The 17,794-nt window shown below is 53.6% G+C and overlaps 1 protein-coding gene across 1 annotated transcript in view; it reads left to right on the forward strand.

Annotated features, from left to right (window-relative positions):
* Positions 1–17,794, forward strand: part of LOC138075662 (mucin-12-like) — a 67,119-nt gene that overhangs the window by 2,698 nt on the left and 46,627 nt on the right. The window contains exons 2-3 of the mRNA XM_068967572.1: positions 4,248–4,304; positions 4,395–4,508. Coding sequence (XP_068823673.1) covers positions 4,248–4,304; positions 4,395–4,508 — 171 coding nt within the window. The remainder of the gene's footprint in view (positions 1–4,247; positions 4,305–4,394; positions 4,509–17,794) is intronic.

A 17,794-nucleotide genomic window follows, 5' to 3' on the forward strand; every position in this document is an offset into this window, starting at 1 on the left:
GATAGGCTACCCACTCTAGTATTCTGGCTTGGAGAAGTCCATGGACTGTATAGAGCCCCAAAACTCACAAAGGGTCGGATGCAACTGAGCCACTTTTACTTTTATACAGCGCTGCCCCTCGCTAGGGGTAACGCCCACACCCTTTCTCTCTAGGTGCGCCTCTCTGCCTTTGGTTCCTATTCTAACTGAGCAAACTGTTCTTCCATGTGCTCTCCCACTTGTGCCATGTCTCAGGTAATGAACTTAGTACCTGCATTTACAGTTTCTGCCTCTGTGATAAATGCATTTTTCATTAGGGGCAAAGATTCAGGGAAACACAGCTTCTAGCCTCTGGCCCTTGCTAGTCTGGCGGCTGGGATTCCTGGTTTTCATCCAGGCTGAGAGTGAAAAGTGTAGTAGCTCCGTCATGTCCAACTCTTTGCGATTCCATGGACTGTAGCCTGCCAGGCTCCTCTGTCTATGGGATTTCCCAGGCAAGAATACTGAAGTGGGTGGCCATTTCCTTCTTCAGGGGATCCTTCCAACTCAGGGACCGAGCCCTGGTCTCCTGCGTTGCAAACAGATTCTTTACCATCTGAGCCACCGGGGAAGCCCCACTCAGGTTCAATTCCTGGGCAAGGAATTAAGATCTCGCTTCAGGCCATCACTCACTGCTGCCTCACCAAGATCAATATGGCAGGAAATATTCCATTTCTCACAAGTAAATTAAATATGCACTAACCATATGACCCCATCAATCCATCTCCTGGGTGTTTGCACGAGAGAAGTGAAATCTTCAGTTCTCAAAGAAATGCCACACACTGGAAACAATTCAAATGTCCATCCAGCAGTGAATGAATGAACTGTGGTATATCCATATTGTAGACTACACCAGCGATAAAATGAAAGATCTAATATTGACACAGCTTTCCAGGTGCTCTGTGGTAAAAAAATCTGCCCACCAAGCAAGAGATGTGGGTTCAATCCCTGGGTCAGGAAGATCCCCTGGAGAAGGAAATGGCAATCCACTCCAGTGGATTCTTGCCTGGGAAATTCTATGGACAGAGGAGCCTGGCAGGCTACAGTCCATGGGATCACAAAGAGTCAGACTTGATTAGCGATTAAACAATGAAATTTTAATATAAGAATTATAACCAGAGTACATTTCAGTCCTTGGATTTTTTCCCTCTTTTCCTTTGTATTGCAACTATATCTGTGATCGACACACTGGATCTTTGCTTCCTTTCAAAACATTGTGCTGTAACTGCTCACACTCAGATTGCCAAAACTGTTAGCACTGGGTGCCCTGGCAGATATGCCAAAGAAAAATAATAAACATTTATAGAAAGAAATGAAAGAATAAAAGAAGAAGAAGAAATCGGTTAATATTATGACCTTTGCTTTCTTGTTTGCGTTTGTCTAGGAGACGTTTGGCCATCAAAAGTTTCTGAATCGATAGAAGAATCTGAAAAACAATGATATATGTACATGCATAACTGAATCACTTTGCTGTGCACCTGACACTAACACAGCATTGGAAATTGACTAGGCTGCAATCCAATTAAAGTATTTTTTTTAAGTTTCTGAATCACTTTGTCTGAGATGTTTCTTTTGAATACAATAGAGTTGAATTTTCCTTTGTGTGCCAATATTAAAGTCTTAAAAAAGTGTGTGAATGTGTAGTCGCTCAGTAGTGTCTGACTCTTTGCGACCCCATGGACTGTAGCCTGCCAGGCAAGAATACTGGAGTGAGTAGCCATTTCCTTCTCCAGGGGATCTTCCTGACCCAGGGATCGAACCTGGGTCTCCTACCTTGCAGGTGAATTTTTTCACCATCTGAGCCACTGGGGAAGCAGCTAATCTAAATTCACTTACTTTTATTTATAGGACAGCTGTTTTCTTTCCTTACATTTTTCCCCCTCTATGGTTTATAACTTAAAAACACTTTTATTGTTTGGATTCTGCTTTCTTTTCTGTATGTTTCTTCTGATAATTTGGAATATCGGGCAATTTTATTGTGGTCACTATTGTAGAATATGGACCTTATATGTAATTCTGTTTCTTTAGGATTTAATTCCCCACTATGAGCAATAATGAGGTCAATATATTGATACTTTTCTTCTTCTGGCTTCCCATCCTTCACTTCCTTTGCTTGTATATATTATATTCTCATTTTCTAATTTTTTAGTTCTTTTAGTATAGTTGATTTACAATGTTGGTTTAGATTCCAGTGTACTGGAAAATGATTCAGATATATATATATATATATTTTTTTTTTCTTTCTCATATTCTCTTTCATTATAGGCTATTACAAGGTACTGAATATAGTTCCCTGTGCCATGCAGTAGGACCGTGCTGTTTATCTTGTTACTTTTCTTAATATTTACCTTTGTATTGTTAGATACTTTTGGAAGTTTATTACTCATTAGTTTTAAATGATGTATATAAATCTCTGGCTGTAAAAGGTAAGGAAGTCATGCCTCCTCTTCCCCTCCCAATTAACAAAACATTATTTTTATGCCACTAGGTTTTATAATAAAAGCATTGTCTTTTAACCATAGCCCTCATATTGCTTTTAGTTTTACTTCATCAATTAGAGAGATTCAGTTAGAGTTAGATTCAGATTAGATTCAGTTAGATTCAGATCAGAGTTACTAGCTTATCCACTCATCTCTTGGCTGACTTTCGGTTGACCAATTTTTTTCTTTCAATATTTTTTAAAAAGGCTCATGAGAACAGTATTTTCTAATATTTTCCTCACTCCCATCCCCATCCAATATTTACTAGTTTTTAAAAACATTTATTTATTGAGCTGGACTATATAATTCAGCTTTCTAGTGTGGACAATTCAGTGGTTTTTAGTATATTCACATAGCTGTGCAACTGTTGAAAGCTTTAATTGCTCAGTCGTGGCCAACTCTTTGCAACCCCATGGAAGGTAGCTCACCAGGCTCTTCTGTCCGTGGGATTTTTCAAGGCAAGAATACTGGAGTGGGCTTCCATTTCCTTCTTCAGGGGATCTTCTCTACCCAGGGATAGAACCCAGGTCTCCTGTACTGCAGGCAGATTCTTTACTGTCTGAGCCACCAGGGAACCCCAGTGCAACTATTACCCCAGTCAAATACAAAGAAACGCAAAAGCACAGCTACAGCACCACCAGACAGGGCTGCGGGGTGGGGGAGATGCCCCCAATTCAGGAAACTTTCATGGTGACAGAATACACACCTGCTGAGCTTATGGATATAGGTGCTAAATTCTAGCCAAAGACTAGGGAAAGGTAGCAAAGTTAGCAGGCATGGGATCTGCGGAGCAATGGTTTCACTGATCCAAAGGAGGCAGAGACAAAGTACAGAATCAATCAATATCATCTGACAAGCCCGCACACTGCTGGCAGTGAGGGTCAAGGACCTCAGTTCCTCATAGGTCAGATTATTCTACCCTGCAGGAGGCTTGCCCAATAACAGGAACTTTCCTGGGCATGTGGGGCCCTGGAAGTCTATAGGAGAGGTGCAACAAATTCATTAAGAGCTGGAAATGGGACAGGCAGCCTATGCCCCTGTCTTCAGAGGCCCTGATTGGGCCATCCTCACTGCAGGAATGAGAGCTAACATGCTCCCGTCCGCCCTCACTACCTGGTGTGGGAAGGGTTAGCCATGCTGAGCCCAGTTGTGACTCACGATATTTATGACGTTGGGCCACCCTTTGCTGATCTGGTGGAAACTGACAAATCCCAGGAATGGGTATAGCCTGGGGGAAAGACCAGAGATGGAGAAGTGGCTCAGAAACCTAAAGTGGCTATGCTAATGGGCTCTAAAGGGTCAGGGGAAAATGACCTGGAAGCACATGTGGTTTGACCTCATAAATGTGGGGACCCTACTTGAATAGCTGGACCAACAATATATTGCCGGGTGGGTCAACCTGTAGAAAGTCTTAAAACCTGAACAGCAGCTGAGATCTGCCCCCTGTGCTCCAACTGTCCCTCCCCCATGGACTGAGAAGGGAAAGAGTGAGGGTGGAGGGAGTGAAGAACAACAAGTTTCCATTTCGGTACCCCTCCCGGCTGCAGCTGGAAATGAAACTGAGGACAGGCCCCAGACTCCAAAGTCCAAGGTCTTGGCCAAGTGAGTTCTCTGTCCAGTCTTGCAAGTTCTTGGTGGGGGGCCAGCAGAGGGAAGGGCAATGTCCTAGGAACTGCGCTGAGTGGCCCAGGCAGCCTGGGGTTTGAGCTCTTCCTTGGTGACACCCCCTGGGCTTGTCTTATCTTCTAGGTAGTCCACCCTCCCTACAGCAACATCAGATCCAGAGAAGGGGTGGAGGGAAAGGGGGTAGGTGGAGCCCTGCAAAGGTGAAGTTATGCTTAGCTACCACGCCCAGCAGGGCAGATAACTTCATTTGGTGCCGTCTCCCTGCTGCAGTCCCCTGTGCTGGCGCTGGCCCTGCTCCCAGCCTCCGTGGCGCCTCCGGACCCATGCAGCTGTTCAGGGTGCTGCGTCTCCTCTGGATGCTCAGGGCCTTCCTGGGGTCCACAGGTGAGGAGGCGCGGTGGGGGAGGGCTGCGGAGACCGTCCTGATGTCCCAGGACAGAGTGTGTGTGTGTTTGCGGGGGGGACTCTGAGATCTAAGGAGCCTGAGGAGGGGTCCCTCAGAGCTCTCTGTGCGGCCAGAACCAAGGTGGGGAGGGGAGGGAAGCTGGGTCCCAGGGGTGCTGCTCTCCCCCGGGACCGAGCAGTTTTGCAGGAGTCTGCGTGCGTCAGTTGGATGGGATAACCTCTTTCTGGAAGAGTGCTCTTCCCACTTGGACTCAGTTTTCGGAGCCCCTTCGCCCTGTTGCTCCTGCTCCCCCAGCTCTGATGCTCCCTCCAGCCTGGATCCTCTCCCTCTGTGCGTGCCTGCTCAGTCGCTCCAGTGTTGTCTGCCTCTTGGCAACCCCATGGACTGTAGCCCGTTGGGCTTCTCTGTCCATGGGATTTCCCAGGCAAGAATACAGGAGTGGGTTGCCATTTCCCTCTCCAGGGGATCTTCCCAACGCAGGGATCGAACCCACGCCTCCTGCGTCTCCTGCATTGCAGGCAGATTCTTTACCATTGAGTCCCCGGGGAAGCCCCACCCCTCCCTTTACTTCCATCCATTCAGCCCTCCTGAGGGACCTGCATCTGCCCTAGGAACCCCTCCTTTCTCTGGGCATCTCCACTTTTGGTCACGGTGGCCCCTCCTCCAGCTCTGCCCCTGACTCTCCTACCCCAACCCAGCCCGCGTTTCTGGACACAGCTGTCCTTGGCAGGGTGGTGGGGGCAGATCCTGATGGCTCCCAAAGGGTGATTCTGAGACCAGCTGGTATGGGGTCTCTCCCTCTCCTTAGGAACCTTGGAATTCCTCTGCGCTTCCCTTCCCTCTGCTCTTGCCCCAGGCTCTATTCCTGAGTCCCAGTCCTAGGCCTTCCCAACACAGAGGTCCCCCCAGTCCACCCTCTCACTTATCTCCAGGGTTGGCTCTTGGCGACCAAGGCTCTGGGCCAGGAATCTTCAGAATCCCCTGCCTTACCTCCGTGACACCCCAGCAAAGCTGAGAAGTGAAATCCCAGGTCTCAAAGACGTGATGAGTCTAGTTGAGGACACTAACCCCAAGAGGACAGGAGGTCTGGGTGTTTCCTGCTTGTAACTGCTGTGTCTGCTGGTTACCCTCAGCGTCATGAGATCTTTGACCCTCACTCTTACCACCTACAAGGTGGGGTTGACAATATCTGTAGGGAGGGACTCGTGTTTGTAAACTAATTAATCCCTTGGCTTAAATAGAATAAGTGATAGAAAATGTATCTGTGTTTATTATCAACACTCAAGGCTGCGACTTAAAGTCTCAAGGATTCATGCCTGCCTGCTGAGGTGTCTCTTTCTGGAAGTTTCCTTTCTGTCCTGACCCTCAGCAGTGTGTGGTCCAGTCTCCTTGCCCCTCAAACTCAATGAAGTCTGAGCTTCAGTCTGTTTTCCCCTTTGGTATTCTCTTTGAGATTGCTGCTCTCTGATCCCTCGTCTCCTGAATCCCATGATGTGTCTCCACCCCAGGTTTGGCTGGGTTCTCTGTCTCTCTCTCCAAAGAGGAGAGTCAGCCTAGACAGCAGTGGATCACAGGGAGGGGCAGAGGTGGGCCAGAGGGTGGGGCACAGAACCAGAAGGGACGAGGACTCTGGGCAGCAAGAGAAGGTGAGAGGAGCAGAGTAAGGGGAACGTGGGTGTGTGAGGAGGAAGGGAGGGAGAGGCGATGGGAGGAGGTAGCATGCTGAACCTGCGTGCTCAGCACCGCCATCCTGATACTGACCAGGGTTCTTGGATTTCTCCAATCCATAGACATTGACAAGAGGCCAGAGCAAAATTTCAGGCAAGACTTTACTGGGGCCTCTGCTGCAGAAGGGGGAAGCGAGAATAAATAGCAGGTTCCCTTGCTTGCTATTGATAACTCCCCGAGGAGGGGGAGGCAAGCTTGTACCTTATGTGGGGTGATGGTACATGTGTGTCCAGGGGGTGGGCTGGAGCGGTGGTTTAGGTGTTTTGCCCACCGCTTAAGTGGCGTTGTGTGAAGGTGGCATGCGCAGGACCCTGCTCTTTGCTCCTGACTCCCTGCTTTTGCTTCTTTGTTCTGGGCTCTTTAAAAATGGCGCTTGAGTTTTTGGTCTCTTTGTATCTTTTGTGCGTAATATTGCCCCAACTGCCAATGCATGCAGTTATTTTAATTCCATATAATAGTCCCATATGGGCTTCCCTGGTAGCTCAGACAGTAAAGAATCCACCTGCAATGTGGGAGACCTGGGTTTGATCCCTGGGTCAGGAAGATCCCCTGGAGGAGGACATGGCAACCCACTTCAGTAGTCCCGCTTGGAGAATCCCATGGACGGAGGAGCCTGGAGGGCTATAGTCCATGGGGTCCACAAAGACTCAGACCCGCCTGAGTGAGTAAGCACAGAGTAGCGCAGTAGTCCCATATGGTTTCTTTTTTTTTTTTTGTCCCATATGGTTTCTCCGTATTTTGTTGCCCAGGGAGAGCTGTCTCTAGGTGAAATCATTGCAGCACTGAGGTAAAGGGTCCCCGGTCCCTGTCTGTCTCAGTCCCAAGGCTGGAAGACACGTGGGCAAAGGATTAAGGTTTCCTTCCCATCCCAATTTCCCTTGGTGAGGCTACCCTGGGGAGCAGACAGATGTTGGCCTTTAGAACCCGGAAGGACCCCGGCCCCAAAGTGCTCTGCTGGGGGAATAACTGGTGGCACTTCCTACCTTCTGTGACACGTACCTGGAACATGGGGAAGCGAGTAACCTATGTGGTGTTAAGGTGACAGGCCGACCCACCACTGAGGTCCTCTGTTCTACCGCCAATACAGGAACTTCAGCCACGGCCACATCCACCTCTAATGAGCTCTGGCGCACTGCTCTGAGGAACCCCACACACTCCAAAGGCACAGCAAAGTGGCCACTGAACAGCCCCCAAACTTCTCCCACTCCTGATGCGAGGGAAAACATACCCAAGACTGTCAGCACCTCCCTCCACTTGAAATCCCTGTCTGAAACGGTGCTCAAATCACCCATCAGTTCCAACCCCCCAACAAGCCCCACGTCCAAGTTTGTCTTCAAGGTTGAAACCAGCCCACCTACCATGATCGTCTATATGGGCTCGACAGAGTGCGTCAGTCCGACGAGCCTCATAATCACCACCACTTACCCCACCACCACCTGCGTGAGCCAGACCCAGGTGTCCTTCCCCAGCTCTCACACCACCACCCCTGGGACAGAGACACCACGGACAACCATCAGCAGTACTTATCCCGTGTCAACAACCAAGAGAGTCAGCTCCGCCGTGACCCGTCCCCCCACAGTCACCACTGCAGGGAAAACTCCCACAACCATGGCCCCACCCTCCTCCTCTGTAGCCACTGCAGAAATAGGCGAGACAAGGGACCCAACATCTCATGCTTCTTCCACCAAGAAAGCCACATTTCTTACAACCACTGATGTTTCTACAGAATCTGTAATGACAGAGATTACTTCTGCGGCCCCAGTCACATCCTCAGACATACCTACAAATACAGACAATTATCCGACAACCATTGCTCCCACTTCAGTGACCACCAATACCTTGACATCACCCATCAGTAAGCCTCAGTCTTCACCTGCTCTGACCACAGAACCAGTCCCCACTACAGCCTCAAACACTTCCCCTCTATCCAATCTGATAATAATGACCACCCAGGCTACGTCCACCCCTCCACTTCCCACTACTACTATGACCATGACCCCAACAGAAGTCACTACTCCCACCTCTATTTCAAACCCAGTCACCTCAGTTACAGCAACATGGCCAACCACCTCAATTACAGAAGTAGACAAGACTGGGACTCCGAACATAGTAACACCCACATCAATAGCATCACAAAGAACCCCAGGTATCACATCTTCAACCAGCTTCTCTACAGGAAGGAAAACCACGCTAGCCACAACTGAATCCATGTCCAGGAGCACCACTGTCTCAGGGGCCTCCACCACCAACCTCAGCTCCACACGAGCTCTCTCTAGCACCTCACCTACAAGCACAGACACAAATATCATTTCATCTTTTGCCACTACCCAAGATAGAGACACAACCGTCAGTGTTGAAGCAACTTCAGCCACCTGGTTGAGTACAACATCCATGTTCATGGGTGTCCACAGCACAGCGACTGCCTTCCCCTCTAGCAGCACTCAAGCACCATCTCTAGGCACTTCTTCTGTGTCTACCAGCACTACCAGGACCGCTCAGGCAACGAGTGAAACCTCACCAGGCACCAGCACCAGTGCACTGCACACACCCACAGCGACTCCTCCCAGTGACACCTCAACAGAGTCTGTTATGACACAGGTGTTTTCCCCTCTCGCAGTCATATTCTCGGCCACTCCCACCAGCACACTATATTCTCCCGCACCCACCACCTCGAATCCCATCGCCACCGATACCCTCACCTTGTCTACAGGGACGCCTCACTCTTCACCTGCTCCCAGCACAGATCCCACTTCTCCGTCGAACGCGAACACCAGCCCTCTGCCATCCAAGACGACCACACTCCCTCCCACCCACACCAGTGCCGGCACGTCGCCTCCCACAAGCACTCCCACTGGGTCCACCACCCAGGTCGCCACTCCTCCGGACACCTCGTCCACCTCCATCACAACTGTGCCCACTACTTCTACCGAACAAACCACCAAGGGCTCTAATACTCATTCGGTAACCACATTCGTCCCAACAACATCACAAACCACCACAGCCCTCACCTCTTCAACCATCTACTCCACCAGCAACACAGCCTCATCTCCATTCACATCATCCCTCCCAGCCGCCACCAGCCTGCAGACATCCACGACTGCACCTCCCTCCTCTGTCAGTCCCGAAACCCCTACCCTGACACCAGCCACCACTGAGTCCACACCCACGAGCACCACTGGCTCAGTGAGCTCCACGGGTGACCACAGCTCCACACCTGTGCTCTCAAGCACCTCACCCACCACCACAAATAACATCCCATCTTCCCCCCTCACGCAAATGACAGACACAACCTTCAGTGTGGTCACAAACTCAGTCACCATGCCTACTGAGACATCCACCTTCACTATCACCCACAGCACAGTGACTCCCTTCTCCTCTACCACCATTCAAGCTCCATTTCTACGCACTTCTTCTGCGTCTACCGGCACTACCAGGACAACTCAGGAAGACAGTACCACCTCACGGGCCACCAGCACCAGTGCCCTGCACACGACCACAGCGACTCCTCCCAGTGACACCTCCAGCCCGCCTGTCACCACGGAGGTGTCCTCTCCTCCATCAGTCACATCCTCGGCCACTCCCACCAGCACACTATATTCTCCCGCACCCAGCACCTCGAATCCCATCGCCACCGATACCCTCACCTTGTCTACAGGGACGCCTCACTCTTCACCTGCTCCCAGCACAGATCCCACCTCTCTGTCGAACCCGAACACCAGCCCTCTGCCATCCAAGACGACCACACTCCCTCCCACCCACACCAGTGCCGGCACGTCGCCTCCCACAAGCACTCCCACTGGGTCCACCACCCAGGTCGCCACTCCCACGGACACCTCGTCCACCTCCATCACAACTGTGCCCACTACTTCTACCGAACAAACCACCAAGGGCTCTAATACTCATTCGGTAACCACATTCGTCCCAACAACATCACAAACCACCACAGCCCTCACCTCTTCAACCATCTACTCCACCAGCAACACAGCCTCATCTCCATTCACATCATCCCTCCCAGCCGCCACCAGCCTGCAGACATCCACAACTGCACCTCCCTCCTCTGTCAGTCCCGAAGCCACTACCCTGACACCAGCCACCACTGAGTCCACACCCACGAGCACCACTGGCTCAGTGAGCTCCACAGGTGACCACAGCTCCACACCTGTGCTCTCAAGCACCTCACCCACCACCACAAATAACATCCCATCTTCCCCCCTCACGCAAATGACAGACACAACCTTCAGTGTGGTCACAAACTCAGTCACCGTGCCTACTGAGACATCCACCTTCACTATCACCCACAGCACAGTGACTCCCTTCCCCTCTACCACCATTCAAGCTCCATCTATACGCACTTCTTCGTCTACTGGCACTACCAGGACAACTCAGGAAGACAGCACCACTTCACTGGCCACCAGCACCAGTGCCCTGCACACGACCACAGCGACTCCTCCCAGTGACACCTCCAGCCCGCCTGTCACCACGGAGGTGTCCTCTCCTCCATCAGTCACATCCTCGGCCACTCCCACCAGCACACTTTATTCTCCCGCACCCAGCACCTCGAATCCCATCGCCACCGATACCCTCACCTTGTCTACGGGGGCACCTCACACATCTTCACCTGCTCCTAGCACAGAGCCCACCTCTCCCTCGAACCCAAACACCAGCCCAGTGCCCATCAAGACAACCGCACTTCCCACCACCCACACCACTGCCAGCACCTCGCCTCCCACAAGCACTCCCACTGGGTCCACCACCCAGGTCGCCACTCCCAAGGACACCTTGTCCACCTCCATCACAACTGTGCCCACTACTTCTACCGAACAAACCACCAAGGGCTCTAATACTCATTCGGTAACCACATTCGTCCCAACAACATCACAAACCACCACAGCCCTCAATTCTTCAAGCATCTACTCCACCAGCAACACAGCCTCATCTCCATTCACATCATCCCTCCCAGCCACCACCAGCCTGCAGACATCCACGACTGCACCTCCCTCCTCTGTCAGTACCAAAGCCACTACCCTGACACCAGCCACAACTGAGTCCACACCCACGAGCACCACTGGCTCAGTGAGCTCCACAGGTGACCACAGCTCCACACCTGTGCTCTCAAGCACCTCACCCACCACCACAAATAACATCCCATCTTCCCCCCTCACGCAAATGACAGACACAACCTTCAGTGTGGTCACAAACTCAGTCACCGTGCCTACTGAGACATCCACCTTCACTATCACCCACAGCACAGTGACTCCCTTCCCCTCTACCACCATTCAAGCTCCATCTCTACGCACTTCTTCTGCGTCTACCAGCACTACCAGGACCGCTCAGGCAACGAGTGCCACCTCACCGGCCACCAGCACCAGTGCCCTGCACACGACCACAGCGACTCCTCCCAGTGACACCTCCAGCCCGCCTGTCACCACGGAGGTGTCCTCTCCTCCATCAGTCACATCCTCGGCCACTCCCACCAGCACACTATATTCTCCCGCACCCACCACCTCGAATCCCATCGCCACCGATACCCTCACCTTGTCTACAGGGACGCCTCACTCTTCACCTGCTCCCAGCACAGAGCCCACCTCTCCGTCGAACCCGAACACCAGCCCTCTGCCCTCCAAGACGACCACACTCCCTCCCACCCACACCAGTGCCAGCACCTCGCCTCCCACAAGCACTCCCACTGGGTCCACCACCCAGGTCGCCACTCCCACGGACACCTCGTCCACCTCCATCACAACTGTGCCCACTACTTCTATCGAACAAACCACCAAGGGCTCTAATACTCATTCGGTAACCACATTCGTCCCAACAACATCACAAACCACCACAGCCCTCAATTCTTCAACCATCTACTCCACCAGCAACACAGCCTCATCTCCATTCACATCATCCCTCCCAGCCGCCACCAGCCTGCAGACATCCACGACTGCACCTCCCTCCTCTGTCAGTCCCGAAGCCACTACCCTGACACCAGCCACCACTGAGTCCACACCCACGAGCACCACTGGCTCAGTGAGCTCCACAGGTGACCACAGCTCCACACCTGTGCTCTCAAGCACCTCACCCACCACCACAAATAACATCCCATCTTCCCCCCTCACGCAAATGACAGACACAACCTTCAGTGTGGTCACAAACTCAGTCACCGTGCCTACTGAGACATCCACCTTCACTATCACCCACAGCACAGTGACTCCCTTCCCCTCTACCACCATTCAAGCTCCATCTCTACGCACTTCTTCGTCTACTGGCACTACCAGGACAACTCAGGAAGACAGTACCACTTCACTGGCCACCAGCACCAGTGCCCTGCACACGACCACAGCGACTCCTCCCAGTGACACCTCCAGCCCGCCTGTCACCACGGAGGTGTCCTCTCCTCCATCAGTCACATCCTCGGCCACTCCCACCAGCACACTTTATTCTCCCACACCCAGCACCTCGAATCCCATCGCCACCGATACCCTCACCTTGTCTACGGGGGCACCTCACACATCTTCACCTGCTCCTAGCACAGAGCCCACCTCTCCGTCGAACCCGAACACCAGCCCTCTGCCATCCAAGACGACCACACTCCCTCCCACCCACACCAGTGCCGGCACGTCGCCTCCCACAAGCACTCCCACTGGGTCCACCACCCAGGTCGCCACTCCTCCGGACACCTCGTCCACCTCCATCACAACTGTGCCCACTACTTCTACCGAACAAACCACCAAGGGCTCTAATACTCATTCGGTAACCACATTCATCCCAACAACATCACAAACCACCACAGCCCTCACCTCTTCAACCATCTACTCCACCAGCAACACAGCCTCATCTCCATTCACATCATCCCTCCCAGCCGCCACCAGCCTGCAGACATCCACGACTGCACCTCCCTCCTCTGTCAGTACCGAAGCCCATACCCCGACACCAGCCACCACTGAGTCCACACCCACGAGCACCACTGGCTCAGTGAGCTCCACAGGTGACCACAGCTCCACACCTGTGCTCTCAAGCACCTCACCCACCACCACAAATAACATCCCATCTTCCCCCCTCACGCAAATGACAGACACAACCTTCAGTGTGGTCACAAACTCAGTCACCGTGCCTACTGAGACATCCACCTTCACTATCACCCACAGCACAGTGACTCCCTTCTCCTCTACCACCATTCAAGCTCCATCTCTACGCACTTCTTCTGCGTCTACCGGCACTACCAGGACAACTCAGGAAGACAGTACCACCTCACGGGCCACCAGCACCAGTGCCCTGCACACGACCACAGCGACTCCTCCCAGTGACACCTCCAGCCCGCCTGTCACCACGGAGGTGTCCTCTCCTCCATCAGTCACATCCTCGGCCACTCCCACCAGCACACTTTATTCTCCCGCACCCAGCACCTCGAATCCCATCGCCACCGATACCCTCACCTTGTCTACAGGGACGCCTCACTCTTCACCTGCTCCCAGCACAGATCCCACCTCTCTGTCGAACCCGAACACCAGCCCTCTGCCCTCCAAAACGACCACACTCCCTCCCACCCACACCAGTGCCGGCACGTCGCCTCCCACAAGCACTCCCACTGGGTCCACCACCCAGGTCGCCACTCCCACGGACACCTCGTCCACCTCCATCACAACTGTGCCCACTACTTCTACCGAACAAACCACCAAGGGCTCTAATACTCATTCGGTAACCACATTCGTCCCAACAACATCACAAACCATCACAGCCCTCACCTCGTCAACCATCTACTCCACCAGCAACACAGCCTCATCTCCATTCACATCTTCCCTCCCAGCCGCCACCAGCCTGCAGACATCCACGACTGCACCTCCCTCCTCTGTCAGTCCCGAAGCCACTACCCTGACACCAGCCACCACTGAGTCCACACCCACGAGCACCACTGGCTCAGTGAGCTCCACAGGTGACCACAGCTCCACACCTGTGCTCTCAAGCACCTCACCCACCACCACAAATAACATCCCATCTTCCCCCCTCACGCAAATGACAGACACAACCTTCAGTGTGGTCACAAACTCAGTCACCGTGCCTACTGAGACATCCACCTTCACTATCACCCACAGCACAGTGACTCCCTTCCCCTCTACCACCATTCAAGCTCCATCTCTAGGCACTTCTTTGTCTACCGGCACTACCAGGACAACTCAGGAAGACAGTACCACCTCACTGGCCACCAGCACCAGTGCCCTGCAAACGACCACAGCGACTCCTCCCAGTGACACCTCCAGCCTGCCTGTCACCACGGAGGTGTCCTCTCCTCCATCAGTCACATCCTCGGCCACTCCCACCAGCACACTATATTCTCCCGCACCCAGCACCTCGAATCCCATCGCCACCGATACCCTCACCTTGTCTACGGGGGCACCTCACACATCTTCACCTGCTCCCAGCACAGAGCCCACCTATCCCTCGAACCCAAACACCAGCCCAGTGCCCATCAAGACAACCGCACTTCCCACCACCCACACCAGTGCCGGCACCTCGCCTCCCACAAGCACTCCCACTGGGTCCACCACCCAGGTCGCCACTCCCAAGGACACCTCATCCACCTCCATCACAACTGTGCCCACTACTTCTACCGAACAAACCACCAAGGGCTCTAATACTCATTCGGTAACCACGTTCGTCCCAACAACATCACAAACCACCACAGCCCTCACCTCTTCAACCATCTACTCCACCAGCAACACAGCCTCATCTCCATTCACATCATCCCTCCCAGCCGCCACCAGCCTGCAGACATCCACGACTGCACCTCCCTCCTCTGTTAGTACCGAAGCCCCTACCCTGACACCAGCCACAACTGAGTCCACACCCACGAGCACCACTGGCTCAGTGAGCTCCACAGGTGACCACAGCTCCACACCTGTGCTCTCAAGCACCTCACCCACCACCACAAATAACATCCCATCTTCCCCCCTCACGCAAATGACAGACACAACCTTCAGTGTGGTCACAAACTCAGTCACCGTGCCTACTGAGACATCCACCTTCACTATCACCCACAGCACAGTGACTCCCTTCCCCTCTACCACCATTCAAGCTCCATCTCTACGCACTTCTTCTGCGTCTACCAGCACTACCAGGACCGCTCAGGCAACGAGTGCCACCTCACCGGCCACCAGCACCAGTGCCCTGCACACGACCACAGCGACTCCTCCCAGTGACACCTCCAGCCCGCCTGTCACCACGGAGGTGTCCTCTCCTCCATCAGTCACATCCTCGGCCACTCCCACCAGCACACTATATTCTCCCGCACCCAGCACCTCGAATCCCATCGCCACCGATACCCTCACCTTGTCTACAGGGACGCCTCACTCTTCACCTGCTCCCAGCACAGAGCCCACCTCTCCGTCGAACCCGAACACCAGCCCTCTGCCATCCAAGACGACCACACTCCCTCCCACCCACACCAGTGCCAGCACCTCGCCTCCCACAAGCACTCCCACTGGGTCCACCACCCAGGTCGCCACTCCCACGGACACCTCGTCCACCTCCATCACAACTGTGCCCACTACTTCTACCGAACAAACCACCAAGGGCTCTAATACTCATTCGGTAACCACATTCGTCCCAACAACATCACAAACCACCACAGCCCTCACCTTGTCAACCATCTACTCCACCAGCAACACAGCCTCATCTCCATTCACATCATCCCTCCCAGCCGCCACCAGCCTGCAGACATCCACGACTGCACCTCCCTCCTCTGTCAGTACTGAAGCCACTACCCTGACACCAGCCACCACTGAGTCCACACCCACGAGCACCACTGGCTCAGTGAGCTCCACAGGTGACCACAGCTCCACACCTGTGCTCTCAAGCACCTCACCCACCACCACAAATAACATCCCATCTTCCCCCCTCACGCAAATGACAGACACAACCTTCAGTGTGGTCACAAACTCAGTCACCGTGCCTACCGAGACATCCACCTTCACTATCACCCACAGCACAGTGACTCCCTTCCCCTCTACCACCATTCAAGCTCCATCTCTACGCACTTCTTCTGCGTCTACCAGCACTACCAGGACCGCTCAGGCAATGAGTGCCACCTCACCGGCCACCAGCACCAGTGCCCTGCACACGACCACAGCGACTCCTCCCAGTGACACCTCCAGCCCGCCTGTCACCACGGAGGTGTCCTCTCCTCCATCAGTCACATCCTCGGCCACTCCCACCAGCACACTATATTCTCCCGCACCCACCACCTCGAATCCCATCGCCACCGATACCCTCACCTTGTCTACAGGGACACCTCACTCTTCACCTGCTCCCAGCACAGAGCCCACCTCTCCGTCGAACCCGAACACCAGCCCTCTGCCCTCCAAGACGACCACACTCCCTCCCACCCACACCAGTGCCAGCACCTCGCCTCCCACAAGCACTCCCACTGGGTCCACCACCCAGGTCGCCACTCCCACGGACACCTCGTCCACCTCCATCACAACTGTGCCCACTACTTCTACCGAACAAACCACCAAGGGCTCTAATACTCATTCGGTAACCACATTCGTCCCAACAACATCACAAACCACCACAGCCCTCACCTCTTCAACCATCTACTCCACCAGCAACACAGCCTCATCTCCATTCACATCATCCCTCCCAGCCGCCACCAGCCTGCAGACATCCACGACTGCACCTCCCTCCTCTGTTAGTACCGAAGCCCCTACCCCGACACCAGCCACCACTGAGTCCACACCCACGAGCACCACTGGCTCAGTGAGCTCCACAGGTGACCACAGCTCCACACCTGTGCTCTCAAGCACCTCACCCACCACCACAAATAACATCCCATCTTCCCCCCTCACGCAAATGACAGACACAACCTTCAGTGTGGTCACAAACTCAGTCACCGTGCCTACTGAGACATCCACCTTCACTATCACCCACAGCACAGTGACTCCCTTCCCCTCTACCACCATTCAAGCTCCATCTCTACGCACTTCTTCGTCTACTGGCACTACCAGGACAACTCAGGAAGACAGTACCACTTCACTGGCCACCAGCACCAGTGCCCTGCACACGACCACAGCGACTCCTCCCAGTGACACCTCCAGCCCGCCTGTCACCACGGAGGTGTCCTCTCCTCCATCAGTCACATCCTCGGCCACTCCCACCAGCACACTTTATTCTCCCACACCCAGCACCTCGAATCCCATCGCCACCGATACCCTCACCTTGTCTACGGGGGCACCTCACACATCTTCACCTGCTCCTAGCACAGAGCCCACCTCTCCCTCGAACCCAAACACCAGCCCAGTGCCCATCAAGACGACCGCACTTCCCACCACCCACACCACTGCCAGCACCTCGCCTCCCACAAGCACTCCCACTGGGTCCACCACCCAGGTCGCCACTCCCAAGGACACCTCATCCACCTCCATCACAACTGTGCCCACTACTTCTACCGAGCAAACCACCAAGGGCTCTAATACTCATTCGGTAACCACATTCGTCTCAACAACATCACAAACCACCACAGCCCTCAATTGTTCAACCATCTACTCCACCA

Source organism: Capricornis sumatraensis, chromosome 3, assembly GCF_032405125.1.
Source record: "Capricornis sumatraensis isolate serow.1 chromosome 3, serow.2, whole genome shotgun sequence".
Classification (NCBI taxonomy): Eukaryota; Metazoa; Chordata; class Mammalia; order Artiodactyla; family Bovidae; genus Capricornis; species Capricornis sumatraensis.